Below are 14,993 nucleotides of genomic sequence, written 5' to 3' on the forward strand. Positions count from 1 at the left end.
AATAAAATACTATAAAAAGCTGAGAAAGAGGATAGTTGAGGCGCCTTCCGTATCATCAGTCTCAACCTCGATCCCTATTTAAAGCATCCCCCATACTTCACTCATCAATTTGAAGCATGCCATCTCTCACGAGGCCCAACAACTTCTTGACCGGGCGGCTTCCTTCCTGATTCAAACGATTCTTTAACAACCCCAAAACTGTAGTCTTGAAGTTCTTCCCCAAGTTTTCCCACACCAAGTTTGGATTCAGAGCCTTGGTAAAGACGCGCATTGTGGTAACAGGAACATTAATGATATGGCAGACATTTTCGGCCGAAAGCTCCTCCCGCATGGTAGCGATGAAGCTAGACTCCATTGCCGATTCGAACTGCGTGAATTCATCTGCTTTGGTTTCGACTATGGCAGTTGTCGTGGTTCCTGGCTCAGCTGGATCAATGGCTGTAAAAGACTTTGACTTTGGCCCGAACAAAATCTCGTGAAGCAGAACCTCATCTAGAGGCTCAATCTTATGGCCGAATTGACCTTTCTTCCCGACTTGCCAAGCGATCCGCTCTCTCTCTGCGGCGCGAAAGGCATCTCTGCTTAGTTCGAGGTTTTTGGTCTTGGTAGCCTCGTCAGTATCATCCCCGAAGTCTGCGTTCAGAAGAGCTTTGTACAACTTTATGTGAGGAACCTTCAAGGCGCCAGGGTCAATGTGCCAGAGAGAACCAATTTCGACACGTTTGTCGATAATTGCTTGGCATATCTCTTTCATCTTGACCCATTCCTTACTCTTGCACGCGTCCGATACTTCCTTTTTTAACGAGTTAAAGGCAGCTGAGCGCGTGGTGTAGGATATGGCGATGACGAGATCATCATTATAACGTCGTTCGCCTCCCTTGGCACGATGGTCAAGATATCGGATCATTTTGGCATAGCCCTCACGCTGCCGCTTCAACTCTCGTGGCAGATGCTTTAGCAGACGAGCTGCGATGGGAGCAATCTTTGACTCCTCTGCCGTAAGCATCCGCATAAATATGGTAATAATAGTGCGAGAACGGTGGAGCTGAATGTTCTGACGCTTGGAAAACATGATCATCTGATCTGTCCCACTCACCCAAGGCTTTTTTTCATTCCTGGCCATCATACGCGCAAGGGACTTGTCAAGGAGCCTTTCCAGATTTTCGTAAAGCTGCTCAAATGGCCATCCGGTGTAAGGATACAAAGCGACCACGGTTTCGTACCAAGTCCACTCAACATTGACTTTGGGCAGATGGAATTGTGGGTTCAGACCGAAAAGCTGCCAGACCATGCTTTGAGGGCGCACTCCGGAGCCTGCTATGGTCAAAAGATTGCCAAAGAGTCCCCGCATCAGTCTTGTCACAGTATCCCCGGCCTGCTGTGACACAACCGGCGCAGTTGTCCTCATTGCCGCAAGCTTCGACATAGCCGCCATTAATAAAGCGCCCATCAGCTGACCCGTTTCTGAGCTGCTGGGTTGAATGTTATACTCTCTGGCCGAGACTGCTTGACTGAGAGTAGATCTCATGATAATTCTTAGGGCAGCAATGTGCGCATCGTTGCATTTCTCCATCCATCGCACGGTGTAAGGACTTTCGAGGTTAACAAATTCATCCCAACAGACCCAAGCTAACATCGATCCCGTTCCCGATCCCTGGCTCAGGTATGGTAGCGCCAAAATGGGGTGGGAGGGACCATTTCTACATTGGAGAGGACCAATGTGGTTGGCCTGCGACTGCTCTATAATAATCCCCGCGTCAAATCCCTCAAGATGTAGAACTCTTGAGTCAAGATTGCAGCACGAACTAGGGCACAAAGATCAGTACTGTACAATGGATATTCTCTTGGATGGGTTCAACAATGACGGGTGGGTGTCTCAGAATATGAAGGCCTTCCAATTGCTGGTTCACATACCTGGCATCGATGGCAGTGCCTTTCAGATTCCCCAGAAGCTCAGAATAGGTCGACGTCTCAATATTCAATAGCATCACTCCCATCTCTTCCGCGTATGTTTCAAGATATTCCGCCAATTTGCCAAAAGTCATAGACTTGGCAACATCAACATTGGTCTGAATCTGTGTTTGACGAACAAGTCTCTTTAAATCATGTGTCCGTTTTGAGGTTGTTCGAGAAGAAATCATGTTGGATAAGCTCGAAATTAGTGGCTCAAGCGCAATCTGCGTCTCCCTGGTGAGCTTTCTTAATTCTCCATGCATAGCATTCTTCTTCTTTGCCGAAATTGGATCTGTCATTTTGTACTCCTCGATCAGATACTTGGTATAGGTGTCTCTCAATGTAGCTGTCAAGCTGCTGGCCTTTGTTGAGAGTGAAAATGCCAAGGCCCTGGAAAGTTCTCGTAGGTCTTTTTCGTTCAAGAGCATTTGGAGCTGGGGAACTACTGCCGATATGTCCTCTCCCAACTCTTTAATCTTTTCTATTGGAAGCTTCTCAAGCAACTTCTGTAGTTCCTGAGGATAGACCAACTGGCCTAAAGTGGGCAAAATTATCGGGGTCTCATTGACAAGAGCAATTATGCGCTGAATTCGTGGATCTAGTATAGATTCCATACCTGCGGCCTCGAGTATGGATGTCACGTCGGCTCCAAATTCGAGCTTGGATGTGTTCATGTGGGCTCTGTTAGCAATCCCTCGGTAGAAGTAATACTTCTGGGAGATTTGAACGAGAATCAAGGATTGCGGGCCTGCGAGCGCTGTGACAGCGTTGATATTCGCTGAGTTCAACAACGACTGGATGTCGCCGGTCGAACCGGGCTGATTTTGTGGACTAATTTGCACGATGAAGAGTGCATTGATTCTGTAGATAGGTGCGAGATTGCGGGCATTATCTGTCATTCGATCATCCACAACTACGACAGCACTCTTGAGTTGCTTATAGTAGTTCAGAAGAGCAGTTTCGTCAGCGAAGGGAACATTTGAAGGAACTGTTCCGGTTGCCAATAGGAATGGCCCTTCAAGTTGGGAACCAAATATGCATGGTAGAACAATCGCGGATGGGTCGGTTTTCGTGGGAGGTTCTCCGCCTGGTAATTGGAACTCAATACCAGTTCCAAAACGTATGATTTGCGCTTTTTTGGAATTAAGGAAGGAAGGCAGAGTGGCTGAATCGGTCATAAACACGGCGTTTTCTTTGGTGATCATGCGCGAGGCTTCTGTGATCGAGCTGGGTTTCTCTTCGGTAAAATCACCAATTGGCACTGCAACTGCATGCATGTCAGCTTTTGCTGATTCTTCGCTTGGGAAGTGACTAGATCTACTTTTTGTAGCGCCTGAAGGAGTAGCAGGGATCGTAAAATCAGCACGGTCAATCGCTTCCGCAAAGGAAGCGCTTTTCAACTTATCACCATTGGCGCTGATCATGAGATCCTTTGTTGCTGTTGGTAAGATTGAACAAACAAGGGAGTCCTGGTCACGCTTTATCACCAGTGGACAGCAGATGGTTGCCTGTCCGATTGTCGCTTCATCCAAGGGCACCGGGATGACATAAAGGACCTGCAAGCAACGATTTAGTCAATGCACGAAGGCAAAACGATACGAAAGCATACCTTTTCCACATGATCCGCAACAAGCACGGCAGGATGGGTTCCTAGAAATCTTGTTATGGGGGTCGAACGGAAGCCAGATATGAAGACACATAGTTCCTCTTTTGTGAAAGAGTCCTTGTCAAATTTTACATAAGCTAGAAGATCCTTTCTAGCGTAAATATCACCGCTATGGGTCATTCCTGGAAAGGTTTTTCTTGCACTCCAGCAACACACGTTGTTTGATGCATCTGCGAAGCAGAAATCGTAGTAAGTGGGCGTTCTTTCAGAGACTGCCAGGAGTGTAATTTGGCCGGACACTATGGGAATCTTAAACGTTGGTGCTGGTGCTTGCAAGATTTGAAAGTCCTCAAATACCGCTGCCAATTGTTAGTGTCCACGTGTTGATCGAACGAGGAAAAGACATACCTAGATGAGACGGATACCCAGCCATGCGTCCGAGAAGGATCTCACTCATCTCACCCATGTCCACGGCCTTGCAGAAAAAGTCATCTGGATAGGAGGAGACATCAATTTCATCAATATCTCTCTCGGTCCGACAAAGAAGAAGCCGCTCGGGACTGAAGGGGTGTGCAGAGCCGATTGGAAGGGCCTCTAGGATCTCTCGAACCCGAGCCTTCGATGTTGCGAGCGGGTCAAAGAACGTTTTCCTTACTCGCTCCATAATGAGTGAAAAGGCTGGTCGCAGATTGTGACGAACCTTTTCAGGGTAACGTAGGGTTAGGAGAAGGAAGAAAGGAAGGAAGGAAGGGAAAGTTGAGATTGTATTCGTGCACAAGCTGGGACTTTAAAGACGACAAACGGGGTCTGAGCTCAGTTACTAAGTGAGGCTAAAAGCAATATCCACAACCATGACTCTATACATAAAATACTTAAGAATATAGTTCGTTTCCACTAAGTCTCTGTGAGTCATATCTAGCCATCCGCGAAGCCTAGGTACAACATACAAAGCCCACAAAGCCCATAATCCAGCCCAACCTAACCCACACATAGGCTAGGCTATGGGGCTAATTAGCGCTAGTCTTTTTAGTAGTCTTTTTAGTAGTCTTTTTAGTGGTCTTTTTAGTGGTCTTTCTAGTGGTCTTTTTAGTAGTCTTCTAATAGCCTTTATAGTGGGCTTCCTATTTTTTCTTAGATATCTATAAAATAGTTTTCCCCTTTCTAGTCTATTTGAGGCGGTAGAAAAAGGCGGAAAGAGCATACTCTATATAAGCGACTTTTCTATATATAACTTCTGATTCTAAAATATCAATATCAAGCATTTTTTGCGATATCTTGACCCCTACCAGTCCAAATTTGCTTAAAATTCATTCATAAATTAGAATGGCTATTTTGAGCTTATATACGATATTTAAGATTCTAAAGGATTAGTAGGAGGCTAGGATATAGCGATTACAAGTCGACTGTTTAGAAGCGCCAAGACCCTCTTAATGGGCTATGATGGGCTATCTATAGGGGCCCATAGCCTATGATAGCCCAGAGCCTACTGCGAGTTAGGCCATGGGCCCCCCATTCATGGGATTTGCGGAGCGCTAGTCATATTTTCAGTCACTCCAGAAACACAGACCATACGTAGCCATAAGGACATAAAGCCGTGTGAGAATGGGTGCCATAGGTGCTAAAGATGAATAAAAAAAAGATTTACCACTAAATTTGTAGGACCTCATGTCATTGGGGCCTCAATCTCCAACACTTCATGCCACCAGTCAAATTGATGCATGTATTCTGAAGATCAACAAGAACAGAGATCACTCGTCAATGATACTACTATACTGATTTGAGTAAAGAAGTATGCCCAGGCGTATACACACCTTGAAAGTACTCGTGGACCCAAAAGAGTGGACCGTTGGACCGTTGAGCCGAACATGTGGATCTGATCTCCCGTCATTCCAAGATTTGGTTGCCTTCTCATACACCTATCTAGTCCATCTGCACAAAATCCTCAGCCTCATGCAATCTTCCAAATAAACCGTTAGATCAAGGTGAGCCGGCTCAACCGGATCGTGATCTCGGAGATCGCGTTGGGCCACGCGAAAGTGACAAATCTGCTCTTGATGGCAGGGAGTGTGGTAGGTGATATAGAGCGATGCACGCAGTCCCAAAACTATGAGACAGAAGCAAGTTCTACCAATCGCCAAAATGCAAAAAAGCCCAAGTATATGGTGATCTATAAGCTATAGAACAAATTGGATGGGAATTTGGCTGCTGCTGTAGCCCATCCGATTCCTCGCGTAGTCATCTCACGAGAGAGACCTCTCGTTTTAGCAACTGCTGCATGTCATTCCCTCGGTAATATAGTTCTCTTTCCTCTTCCTTGCTTCCCCTTCTTTTCTCTCTCTTTCTCTCTCATCATCCACACGCTCTAACTCCAGGGCTGTAATAAATTGACAGACAAGTGCCGAAGCTGTCAATCGTCCTACTACCCCCAACGCATCTAACGTCCCAATAAAAAGAACCGACGAAAGCGTCAAGGTTCCGAAAAGAACATGTACAGCACCAACAATATTTGACAGAGAATAAAAGAACCGAGCCCATAGGGCCCAGCTTTTGGTCTTGCTCCAAGTACAGTTAGACTTCTCCATCGAATAAGCCACTATCGCAAATAATATTGGACCCAAGGTGGTGCCCACCCATACAAGCTCGAGATACGAAGACGTGCATTTCCAACTGACAACAGTTTGTCGGCCGAGAGTCCAAGCATTAAGGAAAACGTTGACCGCGGCACCAGCCGCGATCAAATATTTCAGGAAACGAATCGAATATCTTATCAATCGAGGCCATATTGACGGGTTTGGCGTTGTACCTCGCTGCAAAGTCTTTTGTGTACGGCGGCAAAAAATCCAATTGAAAAGCCACTGCTCCCCAGAAACAAAGGTGCCCCCTTCAGTATGTTCTCTAGGATCCGCCTTCGCCCACGGCATCCCAAAGGCCATCGCTGGTGCACCCAGGGCACATAGTAATCCAAGAATCGGATTTTGGAAACACAGTTGCGCCTTATTCTTAATAGTTGGGCCTATCTGTCCTAGTACAGTCGGCGTGAGGCCGAGCAGAACCAGCGCAGAGGACATATCTGCCTTGTCGATTTCTTTCGTATTGCTATAAATGCAGCTGACCAGCGTTTTACATGTCATCGAGTGTTTTGGGCCTAATCGCTCGACGGCGCGCGCGTAATCTTTGAGGCAAGTAGGGGCCTCCCCCTCGCCTGTGAGGGTCCATCGGTAGAATGGATACCAGTGCTCAAATTGCTTTGCGTTGCTATCATGGGAGAACAGAGCGATGGCGCTCAAGAGAACTGGGAAGACTGTTAGTAAAATTATGGACTTTACCGTGTGGTGTTCGAGCTTCGGTACCTAGAAACCACCGCATAATCTTGATTAGACAATGTGGATATACCTAGGTGACAAGCCGGGGTATGACTGCAATCCGCAATCCACAGTACATGGAGGGATCCACCAAGATCAAGATCTATCAAGGAAGAGCGTGGGGTGTGAGGCGGCGCAGAGCAACCATAACTGTGAGGAAAAAGCGATTTCTCAATCGAACCCGAAGTCCATCGATAGATCTGCGGCTGAACTCGCTAATGTTAAAGCGAAAAATGATACGTGGATTTTGAGGCGCCACAGGCGCTTAGAAGCCTATTTGTGAGGGCCAGTCGCTTTCTGAGGGTTGGCCGAACGAAGTGATCGGCATATTGAATCAAATACTCTGTACTCTACACTGAAAACTTTCATCTTTTCTTTTGATCGTTGCAGACGGTACGAAGAATATGCATGAGATCTTCACCTGATATTTATGTGGAAATCCAGGGGCAAAATTTTATGCCACAACCCCAGGAGTTCGAGAACGATGAAAATGTTTTGTTCTTGATCTTGACTTCCGTCGCATCATTCACCGACCGGGACAAACCTCAACATCAGCTTCCGACCGCGGGGCAGCGCAATAAACGCGTAATCCTGCTCGATGCCCTCGTCGTCTACAATAGACGTCGAGTAATTTGAATACACAGCCGCCATAGCCAATTTGATTTCTGCACCATTAGGTTTTTTTTTCTTGAAAATCTGTGAAGAATACTTGGTAGACATACCTTGCAATGCAAAATTACTTCCCAGGCACATGCGTCCACCGCTGCCGAACGGCCAAAACAGCCGCCTCATATCGTGGATCTTGTCACCTGCCTCGAGCCATCTCTGTGGCAGCCATTCCAGGGGGCGGGGGTAGACCTCACTTATGCGGTGTAGGGAGTAGGCGGTTGAACTGACCTTTACACCGGCTGGGATGTTGTCGTACCCGTGCAGGGAAGTTCCATTATCTGTGGCGGGGGTGACACGCGGGAGTTGGGCTGGGGCTGGGGAGTGGAGACGAAGGGTTTCGCGGACCGCGGCGTCCAGCAAAGGAAGTGCGTCGATCGCGAAAGGAGATGCAAGGGGCTTCTCTCCATCTATGTCTGAGTATCGGAGGGATGGAGATAATGTGAGTAGCTCCTTTCGCAGCTCAGCCTGAAGCTCTGGATGCTGCGACAACTCCCACATCATGTAAGTAAAGGTGATGCCTGACGTTTCATGGCCTGCAACTAAATGGTCTAGCAGCTCAGACGCAATTGCGAGGTTGAGCGGACGTGGATCGTGTTCTTTCTGGGTAAGGAGGCTCTGGCGCAGCTGGTTGTAGACGACTGGGCTCGTGGATGGCAGCTTCTCCTCATCTACGAAGACATCCTCTTCTTTAAACTTCTCCGTCTGCTCGCATAACCCTAAGCACCACCTTTCAATAAATCCCATGTACCGCTTCTCCCGACTCATAAACTTGAACCGCTCATATTCCTCCAGCCACATCTTCCACTCGGGTATATTCAACACATACGTTGTCCCATTCCTCAGTCCAAACAGGAAAGAAGAGATAAAGTCCATCCCAAGAGCCTGAAAAAGTGGCAGCACATTCACCACCTCTCCACTCTCCCCCGCCTTCTTGAGAATAGGCATAAACCGTTCACACATCACAACCTTCGAAATGGTGCGCAGGTCACTGGATTCCTGGAGAAACGACTTGGAGAAGATCTTGCTCAGCATGCGCTTCTGATGCGCGTGTGGAGCATTGTGCACCATGCCAACGAGGTTTTCAGTGTGGAAGTTGACAAAGAAATCATTGTAGAAGGAGTGCTTCTCAAAAGCGCCCGTATATATTACTCTGAGACCATGCAGGGAATTAATGCTCAGCTCCTTAGGACCGAGGCGGACGATGGGGCCGTGCTTTTGGTGCAAGGCATATATAGCCAGAACTTCTGTGCCTGTGTTGCGCTTGCGGTCAATCCAGTAGCTGGAGAGAGGGGATGTGAGGTTGGCATTGGGGATAGAAGATAGCGGGGAGAGGAAGTAAGGGTCTATGACATGGTGATATATGAGGTAGAAAATGACGATGAGGATAGCGAGGGGGATGAGGAGAATCATGATGGGTGAGAGGAAGGTTGTTAGGGATAAAATGTCAATCAGACAATCTCAACCGTCCCAATCATCCGTTCTCATGCAAGGAGAGTTGCCCCCCGCCTAAGTGTGTTTCCCATGTGGATAGAAAGATCTCTGTGCGGAGAGCTAGTATCGAGGGAACCAATTAATGATTAGATTAATTGATCCACAAAGAAGCTATGTATGCCGTACTCCGTAAAAGTCTTTAAAAATCAAAATATTATCCATATACTCCGTGCCCCCGATGAGTGGATGGAACATGTGTTCGTACATGGCAGATCAGCAGTAAGATGACCAACATTTGCAATCAAATTACGGAGTACGGAGTACGAGATCCTGGAAAAAGCATCGTTCAGCAAAATTGCCCAATCAACAAGACTCTAAGATTAAGGGGTTTATTAACGCGGCTGATACGGAGTAGTCCGTATATTGTTGCTGATCGATATTCTCGGCGTGGCAATAACGGTGGAGCCACAACGGAAAGCCCTAGTTCACACTAATCTGCAGGATGCTGTAACAATGCTCTAGTCCTGCTACAAAGTACGAAATTCTCCGTGCATAGTACTACCTTGGCTGCCAAGGTAGAAGATTTTGTTAGAGGCGAGTAGCTCCACCGTAGGATGGGCCGTGTGAATTCCATAAGGGGCAATATTTTAACGCTTGACACCACCCTTCTTTTGTAATAACGCGACCTTCTCCCTACGATTGCCCCCGTCTAGTATACTGGACTTTCGTTGCTTGTGCCATATACATGTAAATATGCGGTGGAAGAAAGATCCTTCAACAATCACCATGACTATGGCCGAGGAAGCTCCGTCTAGAGGTCAGGTCGCCCCCAAATGGCGTGGCACCCAGGCCGATCAGGCCGATATGAGCACTCTGGGACGAGAGCAGGTTCTGCGAGTACGTTCTCTGAAGTTGTCGTGGCCAATGCATCTAAGCTGACCCTGCAGCGTAACTTCCGATTTATCTCCATCGTAGGGTTTGGCTGCACGCTGATCGCCACGTGGGAGGTTGTTTTAACGTATGCTATCTCCACACTTACTCTTTGATTCAATGTCTAATGGTCTAGTTTACTGACGCAAGGCTTGACCGATGGAGGAACTGCAGGATTGATCTGGGGATACCTCATCGTCGCTGCTGGGTTCCTCCTGGTGTTCTTGAGTCTAGCCGAGATGGCATCCATGTGAGTTTACTCATTCAGATCGTGTATCAATTCTGACCCCCCCAGGGCTCCCACCTCTGGTGGGCAATACCATTGGGTGTCGGAGTTTGCCCCTCCTAGCTGCCAGAAATTTCTCAGCTACATCACTGGTAAGTTTTCCGGTCCCCTTTCCATTCAGCCAAGCTAACCATGTAGGCTGGCTGTGCGCCTTGGGCTGGCAGTGTGCCATTGTGTCAATTGCTTATCTGGCTGGAACTATCATCCAAGGCATGATTGTGCTGAACAATGCGGATTACAATGGCAAGCCGTGGCACGGCACCCTACTGGTGATCGCTATCACCTTGTTTTCAATTATATTCAACACCTTCCTGGCTAAGCGGCTGCCCTTCATTGAGGTGTTGATTTTGATTCTGCATGTGTGCGGTTTATTCGCCATCATAATTCCGCTGTGGGTGCTTGGACCTCGCCGCAGCGCGAAGCAGGTGTTTACCGAATTCAATAACGGCGGCGACTGGAACAGCGCCGGGACTGCCACACTTGTTGGATTCTCTACCACGATCACAGCGCTCATTGGATATGATTGTGCGGTGCATATGTGTACGTCTCCTCTCTCAGATTCACAAACTTGACTAATGATGTGTAGCGGAGGAGATCAAAGATGCCTCCGAGACTCTACCAAAGGCAATGATTACCTCTGTCTGCGTCAATGCCGCGTGCGGTTTCCTGATGTTGGTCACGGTGTGCTTCACTCTAGGTGACATTGACGAGATACTGGCCAGTCCGACAGGGTACCCGTTCATGCAGGTGTTCTACAACGCGACAGAGAGTCTGCCGGGAACGAACACTATGACCGCCATTCTTGTGCTGACCCTCACAGCGAGCACGATCACAGAAGTAGCAACGGCATCGCGCCAGCTGTGGTCTTTCGCGCGTGATCGAGGCCTTCCTTTCTCCAAGTTCTTCGGATATGTACGTTTCTCCCCTTTTTCTCCTGATCTGACAGCACTGACAAACAACAGGTAAATCCCGGCTGGAACATTCCATTGAACGCCGTAATGGTCTCTCTAGCAGTTACAATTCTCTTGTCGCTCATCAACATTGGCTCCACAACCGCGCTTCTCGCTATCGTGACTCTGACCATCGGTGCAATGATGTCATCCTACATCATCACGATTGGATGTGTGCTCCTCAAGCGTATCAGAGGTCAACCTCTCCCACCGCACAGATGGACGCTTGGCCGATTTGGCATGGCTATCAATATAGGAGCGCTGTGCTTCCTGTGTCCGGTGTTTGTGTTCGCCTTTTTCCCGCTTACCTCGAAAGTAGAGCCGGAGACTATGAACTGGTCCGCTGTGATGTACGGGGGGATTATGATGATTGCGGTGGTGTATTATGTATTCCGGGGACGGCATCATTACATTTCACCTGTCGCACTGGTGAAGCGAGAAATGTAATCCCTGCCCACTGACATCATTTTTATGAAGGAAGGAAAAAATACATAGATTACCAATTATTATAAGGAATGATGTGCTTGGAAGATAACATATCAGAGTGTTCAGTTGCAACCGTACGATTGAAGGCATTTTGTAGCGCTTGGCAAGAGCTAGCCACAACGGTGGTCGGTCAATATAGGATCCCGACTGGTAAAGGCTCATAGCGTGAAAATTTTTTATTGGAACTTTGATTTGAGTAAAGAGTCAGGGGGTAGAAAGTAGAACAAGGGTCTGAGAATCCACACGGGACGGAGTCCGGATCTAAGAGTAAAAAGGGCATTTAATGAGTCAAGCCAAAGGGTTGGAAGAGTAACTATATGTCGCATGGATTATGAAACAAGGGCAATAGTACTCCGTACATATGCATTGATGGGCTCGTGCACTCCGCCTCATAATATCCGAGTTAGGAAGACGGAGTGTACAAGAGATAAGGAGTCCGGATCGAAGAGGAATAAGCATAAACCACAAACCAAACGTAGAAGGATCCATTAGTGGAACTGGGATCTTGTCCAGGCTGCACAGTTCCGCAACTCCTTTTCATTTCGCGGATATCAAAGTGGTTAGTCTGCGGCTTCTTGCAAGGTCTCGGCCCCATGCGGCCCATATAGCCACACACTTAGGCTATGCGGCTACCAGGAGGATCATCTTAGATCATCTTGTGTTCATTTCAGTGTATAGCTCGAATGAATTCATTCCTGAGAGCGAAAAATGAAGTTCCATCGTTAATCGGAAAAAAAAAAAAGATGTTTGAATTTCCTTCACGAGTCCCAATGGACATATCTCCAAATAGAGAGGCGCCCAACAAAAATAACAGTGCGCTACAAAACTTACTGATATAGAAAATCAAAGTTTTTCGAGTCGCGCCGAGAAATTCTTCTAAGACTATTCGACTTTGAGCCTGCATCCCTGCTAGGTCCATCTACCTGAATTATCCGAACAGTGTGCCCGCCAGCCATGGAATTGTCATACATCATAATTGCTTTTTCTCTGAGACAACTTCCACCCTGAAACTTCTGACCGGCACACGATTTGATCTCCATACTGCAATGGCGATCAAAGTCCCTGCGGGCCAGTCACCTCCCTTTGAGACGATAGACGACAAACACCATGCTGGTATCATCATTGTCACCGCCGCCATCTGTCTGATGATCTCGCTAGTCTGTCTACTGATACGGGCATACGTACGGAAGTTCCTGAGTCCACCGTGGGGTTCAGACGATATTGTTCTGTTCGGGGCGACGGTACGCAATCGAGAGAAATTGGCGCGTTCTCCAAATGATACTAACGGGATAGATTGCCGCCCTTGTCGAGTCAATCGTCATATTTCACGCTGCGAGGATTGGCTTTGGGACTGACATATCGCTACTCACCCAAGAGGGCGTTGATCGCATACAAAATGTATTCATTGTCAAGACCCCCGCCCAAAATGATTAGCAGAGAATAATTGACAGCATAGTCCCTTCTCGCTGCCGACATTCTCTATTTACTTACTCTTTACCTCTCAAAATGTTGCGTTATTGCCATATACATGCGTTTGACGCCTAGCATGCGGCACAAGATCATCCTTTGGGCGACGTTCGGCCTTACTACAGTGGGTATTATCGTGTCGGTGCTGGTTATCTCAGTGAACTGCGAGGGAAACAGGCCCTGGGTTGTACCTGGCGATCAGTGCCATAACCTGGTATGTTTAAAATTCTAGAAAACCACTGCTAAACTGCGAGCCAACCATACCCACTTGAAATGCGAGATTCTAACGGTAGAAGTTCGCCCGCTGGCAAGCAATTGCGGCGCTAGATATCTCGACTGAAGTCTTATTATTCATATTCTCTGTCGCTTTAGTCTGGGGTTTGCAGATGTCCATCTCACATAAAACCGTGATCATGGTATCCTTCGCAGCGAGACTACCGTACGTCCCTCTTCCACTCCACAAATATGTATTCCAGCCCCAATCACTTGAAACTCACAGATTCAACCGATAGGTTAATTATCTTCTCTGCTCTCCACCTTTCCAGACTCAAAGAATACACAAACGTCCACAACCCGACTTTCACGGCAATCAACCACACAATCTTCACCCAGCTCCATCTGAACTACGCCCTTGTAGCATGCACAGCCTTCTGCCTGCGCCCCTTCATGAATGCCCTCACAACTTACTATGGCACCGCCGGCGACGCTTATCTCAGCAGCAGTGGTGGCTATGGGTACGGGTCCAGCGGGCAGGGAGATACAGACCCCTATGCGTCGGGGAGGTCGCGAGATTACGAGCTGGGGCGTTTGAAAGGACGACCTACACGCCGGGCAAGTGTGTTGCTCAAGGATAGACCGGATATGGGCGATGGAACCGAGAATGGGACGGTTCTTTGTGAGGCTACGGGGCCAGCGCAATTGGGGGAGGGGAGACCTGAAGCGGACGTGGGTAGTACGCGTAGTGGAAGTGATGGGAGCACGAGAATGATTATTCGGAAGGAAGTGGAGTATTCCGTTTCTGTAATGCGATCATAGATCTTTCCTTTTTTTAGATATAAAACATCTTCTTTTTACCCCATGGTCCACAGTAAAGTACTCGGCACTATAATCAGTGCGGCCATAGGAGTAGACCTCCGCAAAGCCCACAATGCCCAAAGACCAACCCGCCCCAACCCACGAATGGGGTGGGCTTCAGGCCCGAGTCTGGGCCCACTAAGCCCATAATGGGGGGGGCACATTAAGCCCCGTTAGCACCAAGCAATACAAACATTTTAAATTAATTACACCATGTTTGAGCTCCGTAATTAGCACTTTTATTGTAATGATATTATATTATCTAAATATATAATGTATTGATATCAAGGTACAGATTGAAAACATATTGGTTAGGAATAATCTAAATTATAAAGGTCTTTAAAGAAGGAGTGGTTCTCCTGTACGGATCTAAAATATACCTAGTAGTGGAATATCAACACTAAGCATTTTTCGCGATATCTAAACCTGTACGTGTCAGACCTTTCTTAAAATTGATTTGCAAATTGATTCATCTATTTTAAGCTTATATACTCAGTTTTAGACTGAAGAATTGATGACAGAGAAGATGATGATGATATTCTCTATCTAGAAGCAAGACTGAGAGAGAGAGAAGAAGAAGAGAAAGCAAGTATGAATAGGATACTGAGATCCTATTTATGCTGCCAAACATGATGGCATATCAAACATGTTTGATCTATATGCCTGGATGCCTATGGCATCCGACAAGAATTAGTAGGAGACTAGGATACAGCGATTATAAGTCGACGGTTTAGAAGCGTCAAGACCCGCCATGACCTGGGCTATATCTTTTCTGTTGT

General features: G+C 47.3%; 4 protein-coding genes across 4 annotated transcripts; 2 read left to right on the forward strand and 2 right to left on the reverse strand.

Annotated features, from left to right (window-relative positions):
* Positions 1 to 97: 97 nt before the first annotated feature.
* Positions 98 to 4,223, reverse strand: N7500_007670 (uncharacterized protein; the record flags this gene model as incomplete). Its single annotated transcript, XM_056678814.1, has 4 exons — positions 98 to 1,805; positions 1,915 to 3,509; positions 3,563 to 3,918; positions 3,968 to 4,223. 4 exons carry the CDS (start codon positions 4,221 to 4,223, stop codon positions 98 to 100), a joined length of 3,915 nt encoding a protein of 1,304 aa, XP_056529186.1.
* Positions 4,224 to 7,443: 3,220 nt separating this feature from the next.
* N7500_007671 (cytochrome P450) lies at positions 7,444 to 9,000 on the reverse strand (the record flags this gene model as incomplete). Its single annotated transcript, XM_056678815.1, has 1 exon — positions 7,444 to 9,000. One exon carries the CDS (start codon positions 8,998 to 9,000, stop codon positions 7,444 to 7,446), a length of 1,557 nt encoding a protein of 518 aa, XP_056529187.1.
* A 774-nt stretch (positions 9,001 to 9,774) lies between these two features.
* On the forward strand, positions 9,775 to 11,634 carry N7500_007672 (Amino acid/polyamine transporter I; the record flags this gene model as incomplete). Its single annotated transcript, XM_056678816.1, has 7 exons — positions 9,775 to 9,918; positions 9,969 to 10,039; positions 10,088 to 10,201; positions 10,247 to 10,329; positions 10,376 to 10,777; positions 10,824 to 11,149; positions 11,200 to 11,634. The coding sequence occupies 7 exons, from the start codon at positions 9,775 to 9,777 to the stop codon at positions 11,632 to 11,634; spliced, it is 1,575 nt and encodes a 524-aa protein (XP_056529188.1).
* Positions 11,635 to 12,719: 1,085 nt separating this feature from the next.
* Positions 12,720 to 14,175, forward strand: N7500_007673 (uncharacterized protein; the record flags this gene model as incomplete). Its single annotated transcript, XM_056678817.1, has 5 exons — positions 12,720 to 12,914; positions 12,967 to 13,071; positions 13,130 to 13,354; positions 13,437 to 13,579; positions 13,653 to 14,175. 5 exons carry the CDS (start codon positions 12,720 to 12,722, stop codon positions 14,173 to 14,175), a joined length of 1,191 nt encoding a protein of 396 aa, XP_056529189.1.
* Between the last annotated feature and the right edge of the window lie 818 nt (positions 14,176 to 14,993).

Source organism: Penicillium coprophilum, assembly GCF_028826855.1.
Source record: "Penicillium coprophilum strain IBT 35676 chromosome Unknown utg000005l_segment0_segment0, whole genome shotgun sequence".
Taxonomy (NCBI): Eukaryota; Fungi; Ascomycota; class Eurotiomycetes; order Eurotiales; family Aspergillaceae; genus Penicillium; species Penicillium coprophilum.